We start from the raw sequence: 19015 nt of genomic DNA on the forward strand, positions 1-19015 counted from the left end.
TAATATCCGCCAACACAAATGAATTAGAAAATGCCAAATCTATTCTAGAAGAAGTCCTATAGGAAGTGGAAAAACAGGAATACGTTTCGTTGAATTTTTCCATCGCCAGATTTCTGTTACCTCTGCCGCCTGTGCCCAGTTATGTAATTCAGCAGCATACTGTCTAAATCTGGAGACAAATGGAATTAAAATCTCCCATAAAAAGTAATTTCGCTGGGCAATGTGGGACAATCTTCTCCAGAACAACATTTAATACCATAGAAGAAAATAGAGGGGGAATATAATATGCTGCTATAAAGTAACGTTGTTGCCAAAGCGTAAAAACAATTATAACATATTTACCCTGTGGGTCCATATATATGTCCTCAATTATGCAGGGGAAAGATTTATTTATTAATACATGGTAGACACACCCCTACCATAAGAGGAGTAAGTGGCATGGTAAGCCTTTTGAACCCATGGTTTTTTTAATATCATTAATTTACCTCCCATCAAATGTGTTTCCTGCAGTAGAATTATATGAAGATTATGAATTTTTAAATATTGAAACATCAATGCTCGTTTGAGCCCATGGACATTCCACAAGAAAACAGAAAAAGAACTATAATCATGTGAAGTCATGATGAACCAGCAAACATTTAAAAAATATAAGGAGCAATCTAACCCATACAAAGTATCTAAAGAGCGTCCATGGATCCATGAGCCTACGCTATTTCACACCCAGTAAAACAAAACAAAAAACACCAACCAACACCAAATTTTATAGCCTGCCCTTTTCGATTTCCCTCCCTAAAAAACTACTACAACAAAACATGGCAGGGGAGTAGAAAGAGCCCCAACCCTAAACAATTAGCAAAAAATTGCTACAGCTACTACTATATCCAGTAATTGTAGAAAGGAGCCAGCAACACTGAAGTCCTTGAAGTGTAATTTATTGGTACATCGGAGTGACAATAAAACATTAACGCTGATGCGTTTTGGCAGAAGCCTTAGTCGTAGCTAGTTTAAGACAGATATGACAAGATACATATATGTGCACTTAGACAGACTCCACCTATAAACAATTAGCATATTTGATTGAACACTTTTTTTTTAACCTAACTGGATGCCATTCTAGAATGTGAGCCCCCCCCCCCCCCCCCCCAAAAAAAAGGAGCCCAAAAATACATATGGACTTGACACATATCATCATATCATAACCTACAATTCAAAGATTCACAAAAAACATGTATTCAAAATTTAAAGAAGGGGAAACATGTTACTTAGTGAAACGCTAAATAAGAATATAATTCAAAAACCTTCTCAAACAAGTGTATTCAGCATTGGGAAAAAAAGACCCCAGTGTTACTTAGCTGAAAATCTAATTTTGAGATAAATAAGTGAATATAAAAATTTCTTAGGCAGATCTAACATTGTTTATCGGATGTCAAGTCACTCTGATGCAGCTATTGGAGTATCGAAAAAGCGGGCACGGTTTCCATCAATAACTCGTAGCCTGCTAGGGTATAGAAGACTAAATTTAATTCCATTGTCAGGTAATATTTTCCGCACTTCAGTAAAGGCTCTGTGTCGTTGCTGCTCCTCCCGCGGATAGTCCGGAAAAAAAAGGAGTTTGGTATTTTCATACTGTAACTCTGACTTTGCTTGAGCTGTCATTAGAATACATTCCTGATCCCTATAATTCAACAAGTGGAGAAGAAAGGGACCTGGAGGGGCCCCTGGTTTGGGGGATGAGTGGGGATTCTGTGTGCTCAGTCTAGCACAAATGTGGATGGCATATCTGTAAAATCTAGCAAGCTTATTAAGAGCTGTTCTGCAGGCTGTTGTCTGATCTCACTGTATCCTCCACCGTTGAAACCCGGTCTTCCACCTCTGAGATCCTGGATCTAAATTTATCAATCCATTCCCTGCAGCTGTCTGTGTACCTGCAGACATTGCTGCACAGGGAGATTTTGTGGGTAATTTAGCCGCTGATGGAGAGGCACAAGGAGTGCCTGTTAGTGCTTAGAACACTGAAAAGAGATGGAAAGTCCATTGCTGCCACTCATCTTGGCGCCTGACCCGCCTGGAACCCTGCAGCTCTGCTCGAAGGGAGACCCAGAGTTGATCGGGAACAGCAGAAGAGAGACAAGGAGCACCCAACAGCACTCAAGCCCACACACCGCCGGTACAGGACCTGCAACAATCCGCCGAGCGGAAGACCCAGGAGCTCCTGGAATCACGACACCTATCTCTGCCTGATAACAGTGAAGGGGGCGCCACTGAAGTCTTGATGGATCAGGGCTCTGGCTCACAGCGTCCTCTCTCTCTCACATCTTAACCACATCCCTGGGTTTAGTAACACTTTAAGCTTTGACAAAAAACCTGGAAGCTGACTGGTTTCTGTGCAGAGTTGCACCAGTTTTGCACTCTCCAGTTTTAGTAAATGCCCCCAAACCATGTGTTTTAACCACTTGACCTTTGGAAGGATTTACTGCCTTCATGACTAGGCCATTTCTTGCTATTCAGCACTGTGCTACTTCAACTGCCAATTGAGCAGTCATGCAGCGGTGTACGCAAATCAATTTTTATCATTTTTGTCCACACAAATAGAGCTTTCTTTTGGTGGTATTTCATCACCACTGAGTTCTTTATTTTTTATTATATAAACAAAAAAGACCAAAAATTTTGATATTCTCTCTTTTCTGTTATAAAACATACCCAATCAAAACATCTAATTTCTTCATAAATTGGGGCCAAAATGTATCCTGCTACATGTCTGGTGAAAAAAACTCAATAAGTGTATATTAATTGGTTTGTACAAAAGTTATTGCGCCTACAATTGCTGAGAACTAAATTGTAATAGTGTCTATAGGTGGAATATAGTTCCAGCATTGTTTCATAAGCAAAGCATTGGTTGAATACACCAAATTAATCCTTCTCAGCAATTTTTTTATAAGCATTGTTTGAATACCCAGGATGCCGCAGTCGTTCACTTAAACTTTCCCTCTAGCCTTTATTGTTCAGTTGACAATGGATCATTCTCAGTTAGACAATAAAAGATCTCAGATGTCTCTGGCTTTTGACTTGCTTATTTAAGTTTTAATTTTTATCTGCCCTCGAGCATACAAAGGTAAATGCCAAATGGGAAGCAAAAGTTTGTGGCTCACACTAATAAGGAGTAGAAAAATTAGTTGTAATAGATAGTCCTATGTACCAGGATAGTTTGTCATTTTTAAGATTAATTGCTGATGTTGTCAGTGGACATTTACTGGACATCAAAAACAATGGGAAATGTTTACAGAGCTCAATGGGAAGTCAGCGAAACTTTATCTGGCACATTTCATAGTGGGGTTGATTTACTAAAACTGGACAGTGCAAAATCTGGAGCAGCTGTGCATGGTAGCCAATGAGCTTCTAACTTCAGCTTGTTCAATGAAAGTGTTACTAAACCCACAACAGTAAAATCAGTCTGCATATGCAGTAAAGCATGCTTGTTATACTCACTGTGGAACCTAAGGGGTTAATCCTCCACATTGTGTAAAAAGGCTGTTTGAGCCTGTCTTCTCTGATCCTCACCTTCTTCCACTGTCCCCAATCCATCTCCTGATGAGACAGAGCCTTTAAAATCACTCTGCACATGCTCAGTTTGGTGTGTATTGCTAGAGAGTTTTTTTTTTCTTGGGAGGGTGCATGTGATTGGCACAGGGCCAATCAGAGGAGAATTAAACTCCTCCTACAAGCTTTAACCAGACAATGATAGAAGTCACAAGACTGCCACATACTGCTAATGAGAAAAGTTATTTAGTAGTATAAATTTACTAAAATAATTGCATTTCCGTGTTCTGTGTACTGTGGGAGACCAGATATAGGGTCTTGGGTTTAGAACATATGGCTCTATTTATCGTCTCTTTCATTTTATCCCCCTATACTTAACAATTAAGCTTTGGCAAAAAAAAAACTGAAAGCTGATTGGTTTCTCTGCAGAGTTGCACCAGATTTTGCATGCTCCAGTTGTGGTAAATCAACCCCTCTAAGTCAAAATCAATAAGAAGTGTGTACATAATGTAAGCAAATTTTCACCATGTACTACCTGTACCAAATTCTGGCACATTCTCAACTTGTACCTATGCATATGTATATAGATATGATACCTTGCATTGAAGAGCTCATGAAATGATACATGGCAGCAATTTTTACCTAACATGTAGAAATATGCAAACACCATATACTTTGTCGCTTAAAAGGGCAATGGAAAAGTATACAAATCATGAAAAGTGGAGTTCAGCTAGAATAAAGCCAAAATAGAATGCGGGTCGGTTCCCTATCCCATATGTGATCTATTTCCAAACATTGTAGGTTTTGTCCATTCATGTTAAAGGAGAATTTCACATTTTGGAAAAAAATAAAAAATGCACCCATTTTTAAAAAATCAATATTGTGCATTTATTGTTTCTTTGCATTTGAACCTGCGAACCATTGCAACCCGTGATCAGTGCTCTTGCTCTTGCAGACTCTTCCTCCAGCTTAAGTTTCACTAAACTCACATCGTAAAAACTATCAATAAATAGTGTATTACATACTGCTCATACTCACTCAGTCACTATGAGATTAATTTTCTGTATTCTGCAAAAAAAACCTGGTTGATCCTGCTGCTCTCTATCTCCACCTTCTACCCATGTCCCAAATTCAGGTAGGGATTTTGCAGCTGCGGTGGCAACTCTGCACATGCTCAGTTTTTTAGTGAGCAACCCATGTGAATATAGAGTCACACATGTGGGCATATACACAGTGTTAAATGACAACCCACTCCCTCCCTCCTCCTCCATGCCCACTAACCAGCCAAACACAATGGGGAAGGGATATTACATGTAGATTGATGTTGGCTTTACACCCCTCTTATTCTAAGACACAGGCTGGAGGGGCGTGACACAATTGAAGAAGGTGGGGGCACAGCTGTGGACTCTCACAATGCTTTCTGTTATACCCTAAATATGGGTGTAACATGAAACATGATCAGAAAGCTAGAGTTAGCTTTTAAATTAACAAGCAAATAGCAGACTTCATATATCAGTTTAAAAACATGGCAACAGTATTAACTAATTAACTAATTTCTAGTTAAATGCTAAAAACTTTAAACAGATAAAAGCAATACCAGGTAATACAGTTGTATTTTTACTGAAATCATCGTTACACATTTTTTTTTTATATGCAACAAGCGTAAGTACCTGAAGATAGTTTGCTTTAGCCTCCTGCACAGCAGTACATGTACTCAGATTCAGAAAGTTGGGGACAAACACTAGAAGCCAGTCAGGTTATGTTGCATATCAATGTACTGACTATAAGCATGCTATCATGATGAAAGAGATGATCTCATTGGTGTACTTCTGCCCCTGCATTGCCCAATCAGAAATCTGTGGGTGTGTTTTGACTTAGTGTTCTTGTCCAAGCAGTGCTGCTGTTGCAATGGAGGTCAAGGATCTGGCAGTGCTGACTGGCAGGGTTGTCTGAATTACAAAGAGGCTTCATAGAATTATAGATCCTTTGGCAGGAAGGACATTTCCTCTTACAGTGTTTTAAATGTCAATTGAACGGATTTCTTTAAAAATTCAGACACATCCAACATACATTACACTTGATATACCTAATCACTTTATTTACTCTGTCTATGTTTATTGTAGAGACACTTCATTGGCCTAAAAAGGAACTTTCAAGAAAATCAGTGCTAAATGTTGAAAGAGGTGTAACCCGAGAGAAGATAAAAGATGCGCAGGTTCTGTCTATGACTGTTTTGCGAGATACGTTCACAACTGGAACCAGCAGCTATAACGTCCTTCTTCAAAGTCAAGAAGAAAAGAAACAGGTTCAAAAAGATCTACTCCTAAGTCACAACAAAAAAAGGAGGAAGGGGAGCAGAGTGTTGAGTATATCACGCAGCAAGGAGTACCACAAAGTCTGTCCTTCTTCACAAAACAATGCCTGGTTATATGCCAGGAGGAACATGTCAACCTTTATCTCCAGAACAAGGACAGTGGCCCATAAATGTCCATCAAGTATTACTGTGTCAGGAAACAGCCTTGGGTTTACTCATCGGCCTAAACCCAAAGCCAAGAGAAAGCAAGTGTTAACTACAGGAAAAGACACCAGGGTGTCAAAATCCCTTGCGAAAGAAGACCCTCCAGGGAAGAAGTTTTGCATTTTAAATGCTATAAAGCCTACAAATGTTGATAAGGAAAAGATCAAATTTTTCAAGGCAGCGTTTACTTACAACCCTCAGTTTGAGTATGCCAACCCTGCACTGCCAAATGTGTTAGCTAGACACAGCCATGCCTCAGACAGATTCCTTAAACAGGTATGAACCACTTTATGTAAAACTATATATACCTGATTTTCAGCAAAACAGCATGAAGTTAATATAAACGCAAATTGAAGAATTGACAAGAGACAAAAAACAGCATAAACATCAAAAATCAATACATGGTCACATATAAGCTAAACATATTGTTGTAGTGGAACCACACCCAATTTTTTTTTTGTAATATTTTGGTATATTTATTGTAGGTATTTTACCCCTTCTCTCCCTCTCTGGGCGTCCCTTTCACTGGGTCTTTACACTGGTGGGCGGGATGGATTTCCCAATCATATGATAACCCGCGATTGGCTGCCACAGTGGTCACATAAATGGGAGCCTGTCTCTTCAACTCTCTCTCAGGGACTGGGAGCTGACTGTGATAGCCAGTCACAGTGCTGGAAGTGTGCAGTGAGCACACTATCAGCATGGAAACTTGGCCACCATGGATGCATATGTGTGGCATGTGGGTGTTAAAGTCCACCCTCCTTGCAGCTATACATATGCGTTACATGTTCGGCAAGAGGTTAAATCTTTAGAATGCTTATGGCATTATTGTACACATTTTATTGTTGGTAAATGTGCATGTTTCTGCAGCATAAGGATGCATTTTGAAATTTCAAGCCATATGGTTTTGTAGACCACTAAATTGACAGGTGCAGAAGTGGCAAGACAGATGCCTCTATCCTTTCAATCAGGTGATAGGATATGACAACAGCACACCTTCATTTCCTTTTAGAATATCTTTAGTAATTAAAATCATAAGTTAATGTGAAGCAAATGCAATGTTTAGAGGCCATGCATGGTTCCCTTGTCAATGCAAGGCTTTTACCATTTGAATTTAAAATGTTATGCTAATTGCAGATGAAGGTGTGTTGATGATATTGAGCAGACTCAACCCCTATCCTCTGGTGCCAGAGAGATCATTGCTGCATGTCCACTGTGGAGGATCAGTTTTTACTCTGGACTAACAAGTGTGCCCATTTCTTGAATATTAAATTTGGAATAATGGGTTTTATTTATATATGTTATGTAGATTACGTAGCACTGTAAATGTGTGTTTGCCCTGATTGTAATTGTGAATGCAACAAAAATGGAAACTGAAGTGCTACACCACCGCCAAGAGGTCCAGATATAACTTTAGTCCAATAAAAGTCAGGGGGACTGCATGCCAAACCAGCTGCTGGCAAGGTCTGTGCTCACCATCACACTTCAAAAATAACATTAAAGGTCCAGTTCACTTATAGTCTATTCACATTTTTGTCAATCAAGCCCTGGTACTCTTGGACCCACAAAACACTTTTTGTCCCCCTGACTTTTATTGGAATAAGTTTTTATCTGGACCTCTTAGTAGTGGTATGGTGGTTCAATTTCCAATTTTGTTACAGTATGCTACAAGCCAAGGACTCACTGCCCTGACTGTTAAGCCCCATACACACAAGTCGAATATCGGCCAAAATCAGCTGGTATAGTAGAAACCGGCCGACATTCGGCCCATGTGTACAGGTCCTTGTTTGACAGGAGCCAATCTCACGACCGGCTTCTGTCAAACAAGCATGCTGGAAAACCAGCATCGGCATCTGATCAATGCTCTCAGCCAATTACTGCGAGCACTGACTGGTGTGTTCTGGCGGAGGGCAGTCCCCCTGTAAGAACACTATAGGACAGTGGGGAGATTGCTGTATTAACATTGAATAATTAGTACAGAGACCTCCTCACGAGCTCTCCAGCTTTATTTGAGCTCACTGGGCTGAACAAAAAATAACTTGCTGTGTGTGCCAGCCTTTAGAGTTTGAGTGTCTCTGCCCTCATTGTGTATGCCTGCTTTGGCTGAGTTTTGGTGTTCAAGTGTGTCTGCCTTGATTGTGTATGCCTTCCGTGACTGTGTATGCCTACCCTGACTGTGTGTGTATGTCTAGCCCGACTTTGCATGTGTGTATCTGCCCATACTATGCGTGTATGTGTGTGTGTGTCTTACCTTCTGTGTGTGTCAGTCCTGTCTGTATCTGTGTGTATCTGCCTGAGCTGTGTGTGTGCTCATCGTGATTGGGTTGAGTGGATTGCAACACTAAAGCCTGGTACACACATACCGTAAGCCGGCCAATTTTGCAGGAACCAGCTGACTTTCAGTACATGTGTACCACTGTCTGTTCAACAGAAGCACATTTAATGACCAGCTTCTGTCGAACAGTCTTGATGGAAAACCAGCATTCAATGAGCGCTTGCATAGTATAGCGGGAGAAATCCCCACATCACACATCATTGTGTCAATATAGGGATCTGTCAGGTTTTTTTTTGTTCAACCCACTGGTTGAACGAAAAAAAAACTGAATGTGTATACCCAGCTTACTTAGAGAGGAGTACAGAGATAGAGTTGTTGCATGAACCATAAAGGTGTGAAGCTGAATTTACACAAGAAGCCTCCAGTACTACTGACAAGTAGCAGGGACTCCCTTCAGCAAAGGGCAGGAGGATTGGGAGGAATGAACACTACACTCAAGTCATGATCTTGGCCCTCTATTGTATATCGCTGTGCTCACTCAGCTACCTGTTAACAGTTTGTTTATGTGCTGCTGGGACATGAATGATAGTAAACTATACTCTGCACAAACACTGAATTAAAAATATGAGAAGTGGGAGATGAAAAGAAGATTCCACAGAGTGCTCTAACTAAAGCAAAACAAGCTTGAAAAATGGTACACTAGGGAACCATCATTCTATGGCATCTTGTTTGGTAAATGGGAAATGTCACAGAAGTATCCCATAAACAAGCCAGAACAGTGAAGCACAGATGGCACATTATGTTTGCAAGTAGGCCATCAAGTCTGCAGAAGAAAAAAAACATGGCTGTGAAGTGACAACAGAGGGGGTTACAAAACTGTAGTAAAAGGGCACAGTAGCATTCCAAATGTTTCCCAGACACGCAGAGCAGAGGTGATGTGTAGGAAAGACTAGACTGTTTTTCTTGTTCCAGTAACCAGTACAAATTTTGTAGTTTCAAGGAGCATCAAGAAAATTTAATTATACTTCTGTATACACAAGGCATGGCAAATACATGTAACCAGACCCCTTCATTAATGCAGGGAAGTAAATAAACATCAAAAGCTGTGATCAATTGAGCAAAGATTTTTTTCCACTTTATTCTTAAAGCGGAGTTCCATCCAAAAGTGGAACTTCCGCTCATTTGTCTCCTATCCCTCTACGGTGCCATATTTGGCACCTTTTGAGGGGGGGGGGAGCGGACCTCCACTTCCGGGAGACCGGGACGCGGCGAATTACGTCAGCAGCTCGGCTCCCTCCTCCTCCTTCCCCCACCGCTGGGGCAGTAGGAGAGTGCAGCGGTGCCTCGCGAATGTGCAGTAGGGACCTGGCGTGAAGCCATAATGCATCACTGCCGGGTTCCCTTACCGGCAATGTTCGCGGCAGCACCCGACAGCTGTGGTGTCTACATCACTGGACTCCAGGACAGGTAAGTGTCCTATTATTAAAAGTCAGCAGCTACAGTATGTGTAGCTGCTGGCTTTTAATTTTTGCTGGGGTGGGCAGACCTCCGCTTTTAAAACGTGACTATTGCTTGCTCATCTAGCTGATCATTTGGTGGTTTCTTGCTGGTTTCAAAGCTGGCCATAGATGAATCGAAATTCAACTGTTGAAAGGGAATGTTAGAAAAAATGTTTTTGATCAGCAGCTGCAGCCATTGAGCTGCAGCCACTGCTTAGTGTATTCTGACAGTCCCCACTGTCAGAGTACAACATGTCAGCGGTCAGGATTCCTCTATCCACCTCGACTGAGTGGAGGAAGGTATCTGTTAGTTTTCTTTTCTGTTCAAAAAACGATCCATCTATGGCCAGCCTTAGTTGCCTATCTGTGGTACAGTTCTGCATCGGGTGGTCAGATGCAGTTCATATATCCGTCAGGCAGTCTTCATCCTGCATGGACATCTGAAGCTTTATGTTTGCTGCTTCTCTCCTTAAGCCTTTTGCCTCCCAAACATTCTTGCACACACGCACATGCATTCTTTTTGTCCATTTAGTCTGGTGGCCCATTGTAGAGCAATGCTTACATCCAGTCCTGTTTCTTTAACTCTCACAACTACCCTTGGAATAAAATAACTCTGAGAGAATTGCACCTGCTCTTTGCTATAGCTCTTGACAAGTATTTGTGCTCTTAGTTCAATTTATGGAGCTTGACTAGTGACCTATTTACTGACCGATGACTTGAACCTGACTATGTTACCAGTCTACCACTTGAGTTTGTATCCAATTGGCTGGCTTGATCCCCTGGCCGACCCTGGCCATACTTATTTTGACTCTCTGTTCCCATTTGACTCTCATGTACAATGGCCTGTGTGGATATACCCCACTAATCTGTGTTTGCAGTCATTCTGCCAGCTCATAAGATCCTGAGGGTATGGAAGTATGATGCAAGCACCTATGGTTTCCTAAAAGGCATCTGATAAAAAAAAAAGCAAAGCAGCAAACCAGATTAAGTAGCGGACTCTACATTACCAACACAATTAAAGTGTTAGTACATATTGAGATATTGTTAGCAGTAGCATCCAATTTGCCCATTACTGCAGCATTTATGAAAAAAGTTAAACGATTATACACAATTGTAACCAAAGTGATGTTCACTTTCTAAACCACCCATTCTGAACCACCCATGGTGTATACATTTGCTAAGAATAACAATTGATCTCACCAGTTCCCTGCAGTCTTATAGTTCTTACAATGCGCCCCCTCTTTTCTTTTCTTTGCAGTTCCTTTCTTCATTCTCTCAATCTGTTGTGTTAAGCATGTGTTATTTGTACAATCTTAAAAATAGCTGTTTTGCATTCAGCATTGGGATAATGTTGTATTCTTGCGCAGGCAGTAAATATCATGAAGAAAGCATTGAAAAAATACGGCAGCTATGAGAAATTTGAGCAAGCCACAGGAGGTAGTTTACTTCCAAAGAGCCGAATATGGCTCCAGGTTCGAAAATACATGGAAAAAGAAGGTTGCTTGGGTGAAGTAAGTGGCCTTATATTTGTAATACTTATTTCTTCCTAGTGTGTATATAACTGCACTGATTTCTCTTTATGAAGCCTCAAAATTAGGTCCCTGGTATTTCTGAGATCATGATCAAGCTCAAAAAGTGGTGGCAAGCTATATTAACCATGAATAATTGTAACTTGAAAACATCTTAAAGTATATTAATAATTTATAGTATAAATGATTTGAAGCCTGCTTGAATTCAATACTGGAAAGTGAGCCTTGCAAGAATTGCTCAAATTGTAATATATATACCAGCTTAGAGAATGCTACAAGCAATATTAAATGTAGTTAAAAGGTACTTGTGGGTCTAAGACAACACATTTTCTCTAAACCTGGTGGATGAAGATGTCATTCCAAGAGAATAGTCCCTGTAAAACTTGTAAAAGTGATGAGCAACTGGACTCTAAATAAGGAAAAAGAAGGCTCAGTATGATTGATTTACTAAAGGCAAACAGACTGTTCTTTGCAGGAATGCAAGCTCTGGAGCAATTGCACTTGTAAGGTGTACAGTCTATTTGCCTTTAGTAAATTAACCCAAGTTTGTGTAGTGTAATAGATTATATCAGTCTTGCTTCAAATTTGTGGCAATACTGGAGATTGGATTACAGAACATAATCAAAAACAATAGCCATGGGAGATTTTAACAATGTGATGAACAAAAACTAGACAAGTTCCCATCTAGAATTGATAGTGCTCCCCACGTGGGTGGTCCCACTCCCTTTGCTAAATTCCTAGCGGAGATAGGTCTGCGAGGGCGCTGTGCACATTGTGTGTTCCCGGGGGAAGGGGGAGGAAGTGCACACCCCTGGTCTGAGAGGAAATCTGAGACTTGATAAAGATCCAGCTGACTAGGATATCCGTTCAGGTTTCTGGGAGACCCAATTCCCTGGGCTTGGTGAGACCGCCATTGCGATCATCCCTGCGGGTAAGGAGACTACATGCTCACTTTGGGTGGACACCCTATTTGGATGAAGGCATTTCACTATCCTTTTCACGGCGATCAGCTGTTTATACTCTTATGAACATTCTTCAACAATTTCTATTACCTCTTTGGGACTTTAATATAATCCTTTTTATATATTTCATGACCACCCCCTTTTTTTGGAATTTCTTTGAAGTTTTTGTCATTTTATATTTTGCATCAATGTGCCTTTTTAGTTGTGACTCACATTATTGTCACTTATAGGTTTTTATCCCTATATTTCTTATGTGTCTCTCATGAGATTAATTTTTAGTTTTTCACTTGCACTTTTCATTATCACTGTATGATCATTTAACTGATTGCTTGTGTTAAAAAACTAAAATTTTATAGGGACACTGTTTTAGTTTTTCACCTTTCATGGTTCACCACTACTGAATGTTAATTCATTCTTTATAATCCAATTTTTTGATCTACATTTTTGATGTGTAGGGACATTGCTTTAGTTTTTCATTTATATATTTTTCACCACTACTGAATGGCAATTTGTTTGGTTTTTTATATGGTTTTATGTTTTTTTTGATCAATGTGTTCTCACAATTCTTTAAAAACCTATATACATCCAAGGTACACCCCACACAAGAGGATCTGGCCCACTTTCTGGTACAGTGTTCTCTTCCTCGGGTAACACAACAGGGACTTGCTGCCCTTAATGCACCACTGAAATTAGAAGAATTGACATTGGCGATTGCACAGATGGCCAACAATAAATCCCCGGGGGCTGACGGTCAGCCTACAGAGACATACGGGAAATATGGTGATACCAGGGGCGTAACTAAAACCTTCAGGGCCCCGATGCAAGAAATCATGAAGGGCCCCCCTGCCCCCTGGACAGCGCTTTTCCTAGGGGGATGTCTGATAAGAGGAGGAGCCGCGAGAGCCGCCGAGGGACCCCAGAAGTCGGTGTTCGGGGCCACTCTGTGCAAAACTAACTGCACAATGAAGGTATGACATGATTGTTATTTAAAAAAAAAAAACCTTTACAATCACTTTAAGGGGTTAAAACAGGTGGTCAGTAGGCAACATATTGCCTCTTTACCAGCTGTCAAATGCCTCTGAAAAGTGATCTGAGCATGGATCGCTTTTCAGAGGCACAGCATTTTGTTGCTGGTACTTTGAACGAGCAAGAAAAAAAAAATCAGTCCTGATTGTACACATATAGGGTGTCAGGATTAAATGTGCATACATAAAATGTGCATACATACATCTAAATAGTGGCGGCTGGTGCTCAAAATTTTTTTGGGGGCGCAAACATTTTTTGAAAAAAAATCATCAAATGCAGCCACTGTGCCCATCAAACGCTGCCACTGTGCCATCAATTGCAGCCACTGTGCCACTTAAATGCTGCCAGTGTGCCATCAAACACAGCCACTGTGCCAAATGCTGCCACTGTGCCCATCAAACGCAGCCACTGTGCCACTTAAATGCTGCCAGTGTGCCATCAAACGCAGCCACTGTGCCATCATTTGCAGCCACTGTGCCAAACGCTGCCACTATGCCCATCAAACGCAGCCACTATGCCCAAACGCTGCCAGTGTGCCCAAATGCTGCCACTGTGCCATCAAACGCTGCCACTGTGCCCATTAAATGCTGCCAGTGTTCCATCAAACGCAGCCACTGTGCCATCAATTGCAGCCACTGTGCCCAAATGCTGCCACTGTGCCCATCAAATGCTGCCAGTGTGCCCTTGAATGCCCCCAGTGTGACCCCCGACCGCTCACCGGCACTTACCCTGTCTTGGTGGGGCAGCGGGTGACTGCGACGAGTGGGGTCCTCCATGCGTCTCCTGCTGTCCTCATCTCCCGTCCTCTCCTCCTGATAGGCGTCCAAGAGCGGCGCCTGTCGTTTCAGCCAATCAGGTGATGGGTAACAGATCCGAGCACCTGATTGGTGGAGAGGCAGTTTAGTGTTAGTAGAGCGAATAGTCATTCGCTTTTCTAACACAGCTGAGTGACCTGTGAGGTCACCTTTTTTGATGCCTATTAGAGCCTATGGCTCTAATCTGGTGCTTCAAAAGCACCCCCCGCCGCTGTAATTCAGGTTCCCTGCGCCCAAAAAGGGGCTGGGCGCCTGAATAGGGGGTGGCAGCGGCGGCCATAGATAGATTCATGCAATGCATGAATCTATCTATTGGTGATAGAGGGGTGGCTGGAGAGAGGGGGCGGCGCCCGTGCGCCCTTAATGCAGGGGCCGCCACTGCATCTAAACACACACACAATATACACACACATATACTGTATATACACACACAATATACACACACATATACTGTATATACACACACAAACACATATACATATATAAATACACACATGAACACATGCAAACACATACAAGAACACACATACAAGAACACACATACATGAACACACATACATGAACACACATACATGAACACACATACATGAACACACATATAAACACACACATACAGAAAGCCTTTTCAAAAACGGCAGTGCTTTACCTTACCTCTTCCTGCTGGGTACTGCACTGTAGGGGGAGACAAAGAGCACAGCACACACTGCTTTCACTGATCAGTGTGACAAGCTCCCCTTACAGTGCCGATTACAGTTCGGCTGACGATGGGGAGAACGATCTCAGCCGCTCATCCTTACAAGATAAACAGGGGGCCCTCAAGGGCCCCCTGCAGCATGGGGCCCAGTCGCCATGGCGACCTCAGCGACCCCTATACTTCCGCCACTGGGTGATACCCTATTGCCCAACCTTTTAAAAACACTAAATAGTGCCTTAGAGGAAGGTAATTTACCAACCTCTATGAATGAGGCTATTATTATTGTATTACCGAAACCGGGCAAAGACCCACTGCAGCCAGACTCCTATAGGCCTACATCTCTGCTTAATGCAGACGTTAAACTATTAGCAAGAGTATTAGCCACTAGACTTTCGGGAGTTGTGGCTGAACTGGTCCACTCTGACCAGTCTGGCTTCATTCCAGCTAGATCTACGGCACTGAACATTAGAAGGTTGTTCCTTAATACCCAGATACCAGTGGATAACCCGGGTAATAGGGCCATTTTTTCCCTCGACGCTGCCAAAGCTTTTGACAGCATGGAGTGGAAATATCTGTGGGAGGTTTCGCGGCGTTTTGGTCTGGGAGATAAATTTATCTCCTGGGTGCAGCTGCTGTATGCTGCTCCGAAGGCCAGAGTGAGCATAAATGATTCCGTATCAGAACCCTTCCCTTTGTTTCGAGGCACACGGCAGGGGTGTCCGTTATCGGCCCTGCTGTTCGCCCTTGCGTTGGAGCCGCTTGCAGCTATGGTACGGACCTCCCCTGAAATTACGGGTTTCCGCAGAGGACAAGGGGAGGAAAAGATTTGCTTATATGCGGATGACACTCTGCTATACTTGCGAGATACCGACTGCTCTCTGAGAGCAGTAATGCAATTAATAAACCAGTTTGGACAGCTATCGGGATTTGCCATTAACTGGCATAAGTCAGCCCTGTTGCCATTGGATCCATTGCCGACACCTTTGCCGGAGGACGTTTCCCACATACAAGTGGTTTCTTCATTTAAGTACTTGGGAATAGTGGTGACTGGGGACAACAGGACTACATAACCCTAAACCTAAAACCTATATTGCAAAAATTCCAGCAGAAACAAGCTAGTTGGAGCAAGTTGCCTCTGTCGGTGACCGGCCGTGTTAATTTTATAAAAATGATCTGGGGGCCGCAGCTGTTGTACATTTTACATAATGCTCCAATCTGGATATCACAATACTGGTTCCGGTGCATGGACTCACAGTTCAGAGCTCTTACATGGAGAGGTGGAGTGGCGAGAATCAAACTGGCCACTCTACAGCTCCCTAAAGACCAGGGGGGTATGGCGGTTCCGTACCCTCAAATGTACTACTTGTCAGCACAGCTACAGCATTTCATGGGCTGGGGTCTCGGGACGGGGTTAGATCCTTCCAAGGGTCTCCTCCTGGGTAATGACATGAACTACACTGCTTTATCCAATATGGAGGTGGGTTTCCCTAGAGTTCCCTCTACTTTCCCTACAGTTCGGTCACTGATGAAAATCTGGAAGAGGGTCAAGACCATATTGGGTTTGACGGGCTATCTCCGTTAGACCCCTATATGGCGGAATCGATTTTATACAGACCTGACTAGAGTGCCTGACCCATCGGTGTGGGAAAGAGCTGGGGTTAGATTCCTCGTCCAAATACTGGAATACTGGAAGGCTCTGTCTTAAAGCTACAACATGCCATTAGATATCAGAGCAGACACTCTAACTTGCAGCTGGAAGACTCCACATTCCTTGAATCTACATACTATGACCCGGAGAAGAAGGGAATCATCTCCAGAATTTATATTTACCTCCTATCACACATACAAGCCCCAGACATGTTACCATGCAGAGAGGGGTGGGAGCGAGATGTAGGCCCCATCGATGGTGAGCAGTGGAGTAAAATCCTGGGGGTGGGTCCAGTGGTATCAGTGTCAGCAGCACAAAGACTCTCTCACCTGTTTATACTACATAGGGTATACCGCACTCCTATACAATTACATAAATGGGGTAGATGTGATTCTCCCATATGTCCCAAATGCCAGGTTCACCCGGGTGATCTTATTCACATGCTTTGGAGGTGTCCCAAACTAGTGAGGTATTGGAGTGATGTTATCCTTAGCAGTGCTGGGACAAGGCCATCTGGTGCCCAGGGCGACGATGGCAAACTGCGCCCACCCCCCCTCCCCCGGGTATAAAGAAAGAGTCAGTGTCCTTTCAAAACCAGAAAACACTTAAAACAATACAACAATACAATACTGTAGCTGCAACCCCGTCGCAGTATATGTACTGCGGCGGGTTGGCAAATGGTTAAATTATAAGTTCACATAAATCTGTAAGGTATACTTACATTGGACCCCCTCCCCATCCCTCCCAGTCCTGCTAACCTGGAGTCCAGCGATCCCTGCACTGACCCCTTTACATTACACATCCCCCTACACCTCAGGGCCCCTTTACATTACACAGCCCTCTGCACCTCTGGGCCCCTTTACATTACACAGCCCCCTGCACCTCTGGGCCCCTTTACATTACACAGTACCCCCACCTCTGGGCCCCTTTACATTACACAGCCCCCTGCACCTCTGGGCCCCTTTACATTACACAGCACCCTGCACCTCTGAGCCCCTTTACATTACACATCACCCTGCACTTCTGGGCCCCTTTACATTACACATCACCCTGCATCTCTGGGCCACTTTACATTACACAGCACCCTGCATCTCTGGACCCCTTTACATTACACATCACCCTGCATCTCTGGACCCCTTTACATTGCACATCACCCTGCACCTCTGGGCCCCTTTACATTACACATCACCCTGCACCTCTGGGCCCCTTTACATTACACATCACCCTGCACCTCTGGGCCCCTTTACATTACACATCACCCTGCACCTCTGTTCAGTGCAGACCCCCCCTTCAGTGTAGCCCCCCTTGTTCAGTGCAGACGCCCCCTTCAGTGTAGCCCCCCGTTTAGTGCAGGCCCCCCTTCAGTTTAGCCCCCCGTTCAATGCAGACGCCCCCATCTAGTGTAGCCCCCTGTTCAGTGTAGCCCCCCATTCAGTGCAGGTCCCCGTTCAGTGTAGCCCCCCATTCAGTATAGCCCCCGTTCAGTGCAGACGCCCTCTCCAGTGTAGCCCCCCATTCAGTGCAGACGCCCCCTCCAGTGTAGCTCCCCAGTTCAGTGCAGACCCCCCCTTCAGTGTAGCCCCCCCATTCAGTGCAGACGCCCCATTCAGTGTAGCCCCCTGTTCAGTGTAGCCCCCCATTCAGTGCAGACCCCCCTTCAGTGTAGCCCTCTGTTCAGTGTAGCCCCCCCATTCAGTGTAGCCCCCCCGTTCAGTGCAGACGCCCCGTTTTAGTGTAGCCCCCCCTTCAGTGTAGCCCCCCAATCAGTGCAGTGTGCAGACCCCCCCATTCAGTACCTCAGATCAGCGTGGCGGCACATGCTCAGCAGCACAGTGGTGTGGTGGATAGCACTCTCACCTAGCAGCAATAGGGTCGCTGGTTCAAATCCCGACCACGGCACTACCTGCCTGGAGTTTGCATGTTCTCCCTGTGCCTGCGTGGGTTTCCTCCGGGTACTCCGGTTTCCTCCCACACTCCAAAGACATGCTGGTAGGTTAAAAAGCGCCCTGAGGCGATTCAGTTCGCATAGGTAGCGCTATACAAGTCACTCATTCATTCATTCATCCCCCCCCCTCCCCTCCCCTACCCAAAAACAGAGAGGAGGGGGAGGCGGCTTCACTCTGCTTGACTGTGCCTGTGTGACATCCGGGATCGCACAGACACACAGCCTGCGGCCGCAAGAGGAGGGGATGGTAGGTGTCACCCTGCACACCCCCTCCCCCTCGCATCACAATATAGATCGCCTCTCCCTGCCTGTCACTGCGCCGCTGCCTAAACCCGCTGCGCTGCCATTGCTTCAATCACGGAGGGGGGCCAGCCTGACACCCCCCCAGGGTGTTGTGTGGTACTTGGGGCGGCCTCCCCCCACTTAGTATGCCTCTGCAAGCAGGCGCAGCTCTGCAATGTTGTAGGGGCGGCCGATGATAGATGATGATTGCCCAGAAAGTTTAACATCACACTGCCTGCCAGTGCTGCACCCCCTTCCTGCAATAAATTGCTCCGTCCAGGGCAC

The 19015-nt window shown here is 43.9% G+C and overlaps 1 protein-coding gene across 2 annotated transcripts in view; it reads left to right on the plus strand.

Moving 5' to 3' along the window:
• MATCAP2 (microtubule associated tyrosine carboxypeptidase 2) overlaps positions 1–19015 on the plus strand; it is a 91866-nt gene that overhangs the window by 27654 nt on the left and 45197 nt on the right. For both annotated transcript variants that reach the window (XM_073630516.1, XM_073630515.1), the window contains exons 2-3: positions 5661–6331; positions 11197–11340. In XM_073630516.1, coding sequence (XP_073486617.1) covers positions 5762–6331; positions 11197–11340 — 714 coding nt within the window. In that variant the 5' untranslated portion in view covers positions 5661–5761. The remainder of the gene's footprint in view (positions 1–5660; positions 6332–11196; positions 11341–19015) is intronic.

Source organism: Aquarana catesbeiana, linkage group LG05 (genome assembly GCF_042186555.1).
Source record: "Aquarana catesbeiana isolate 2022-GZ linkage group LG05, ASM4218655v1, whole genome shotgun sequence".
Lineage (NCBI taxonomy): Eukaryota > Metazoa > Chordata > Amphibia > Anura > Ranidae > Aquarana > Aquarana catesbeiana.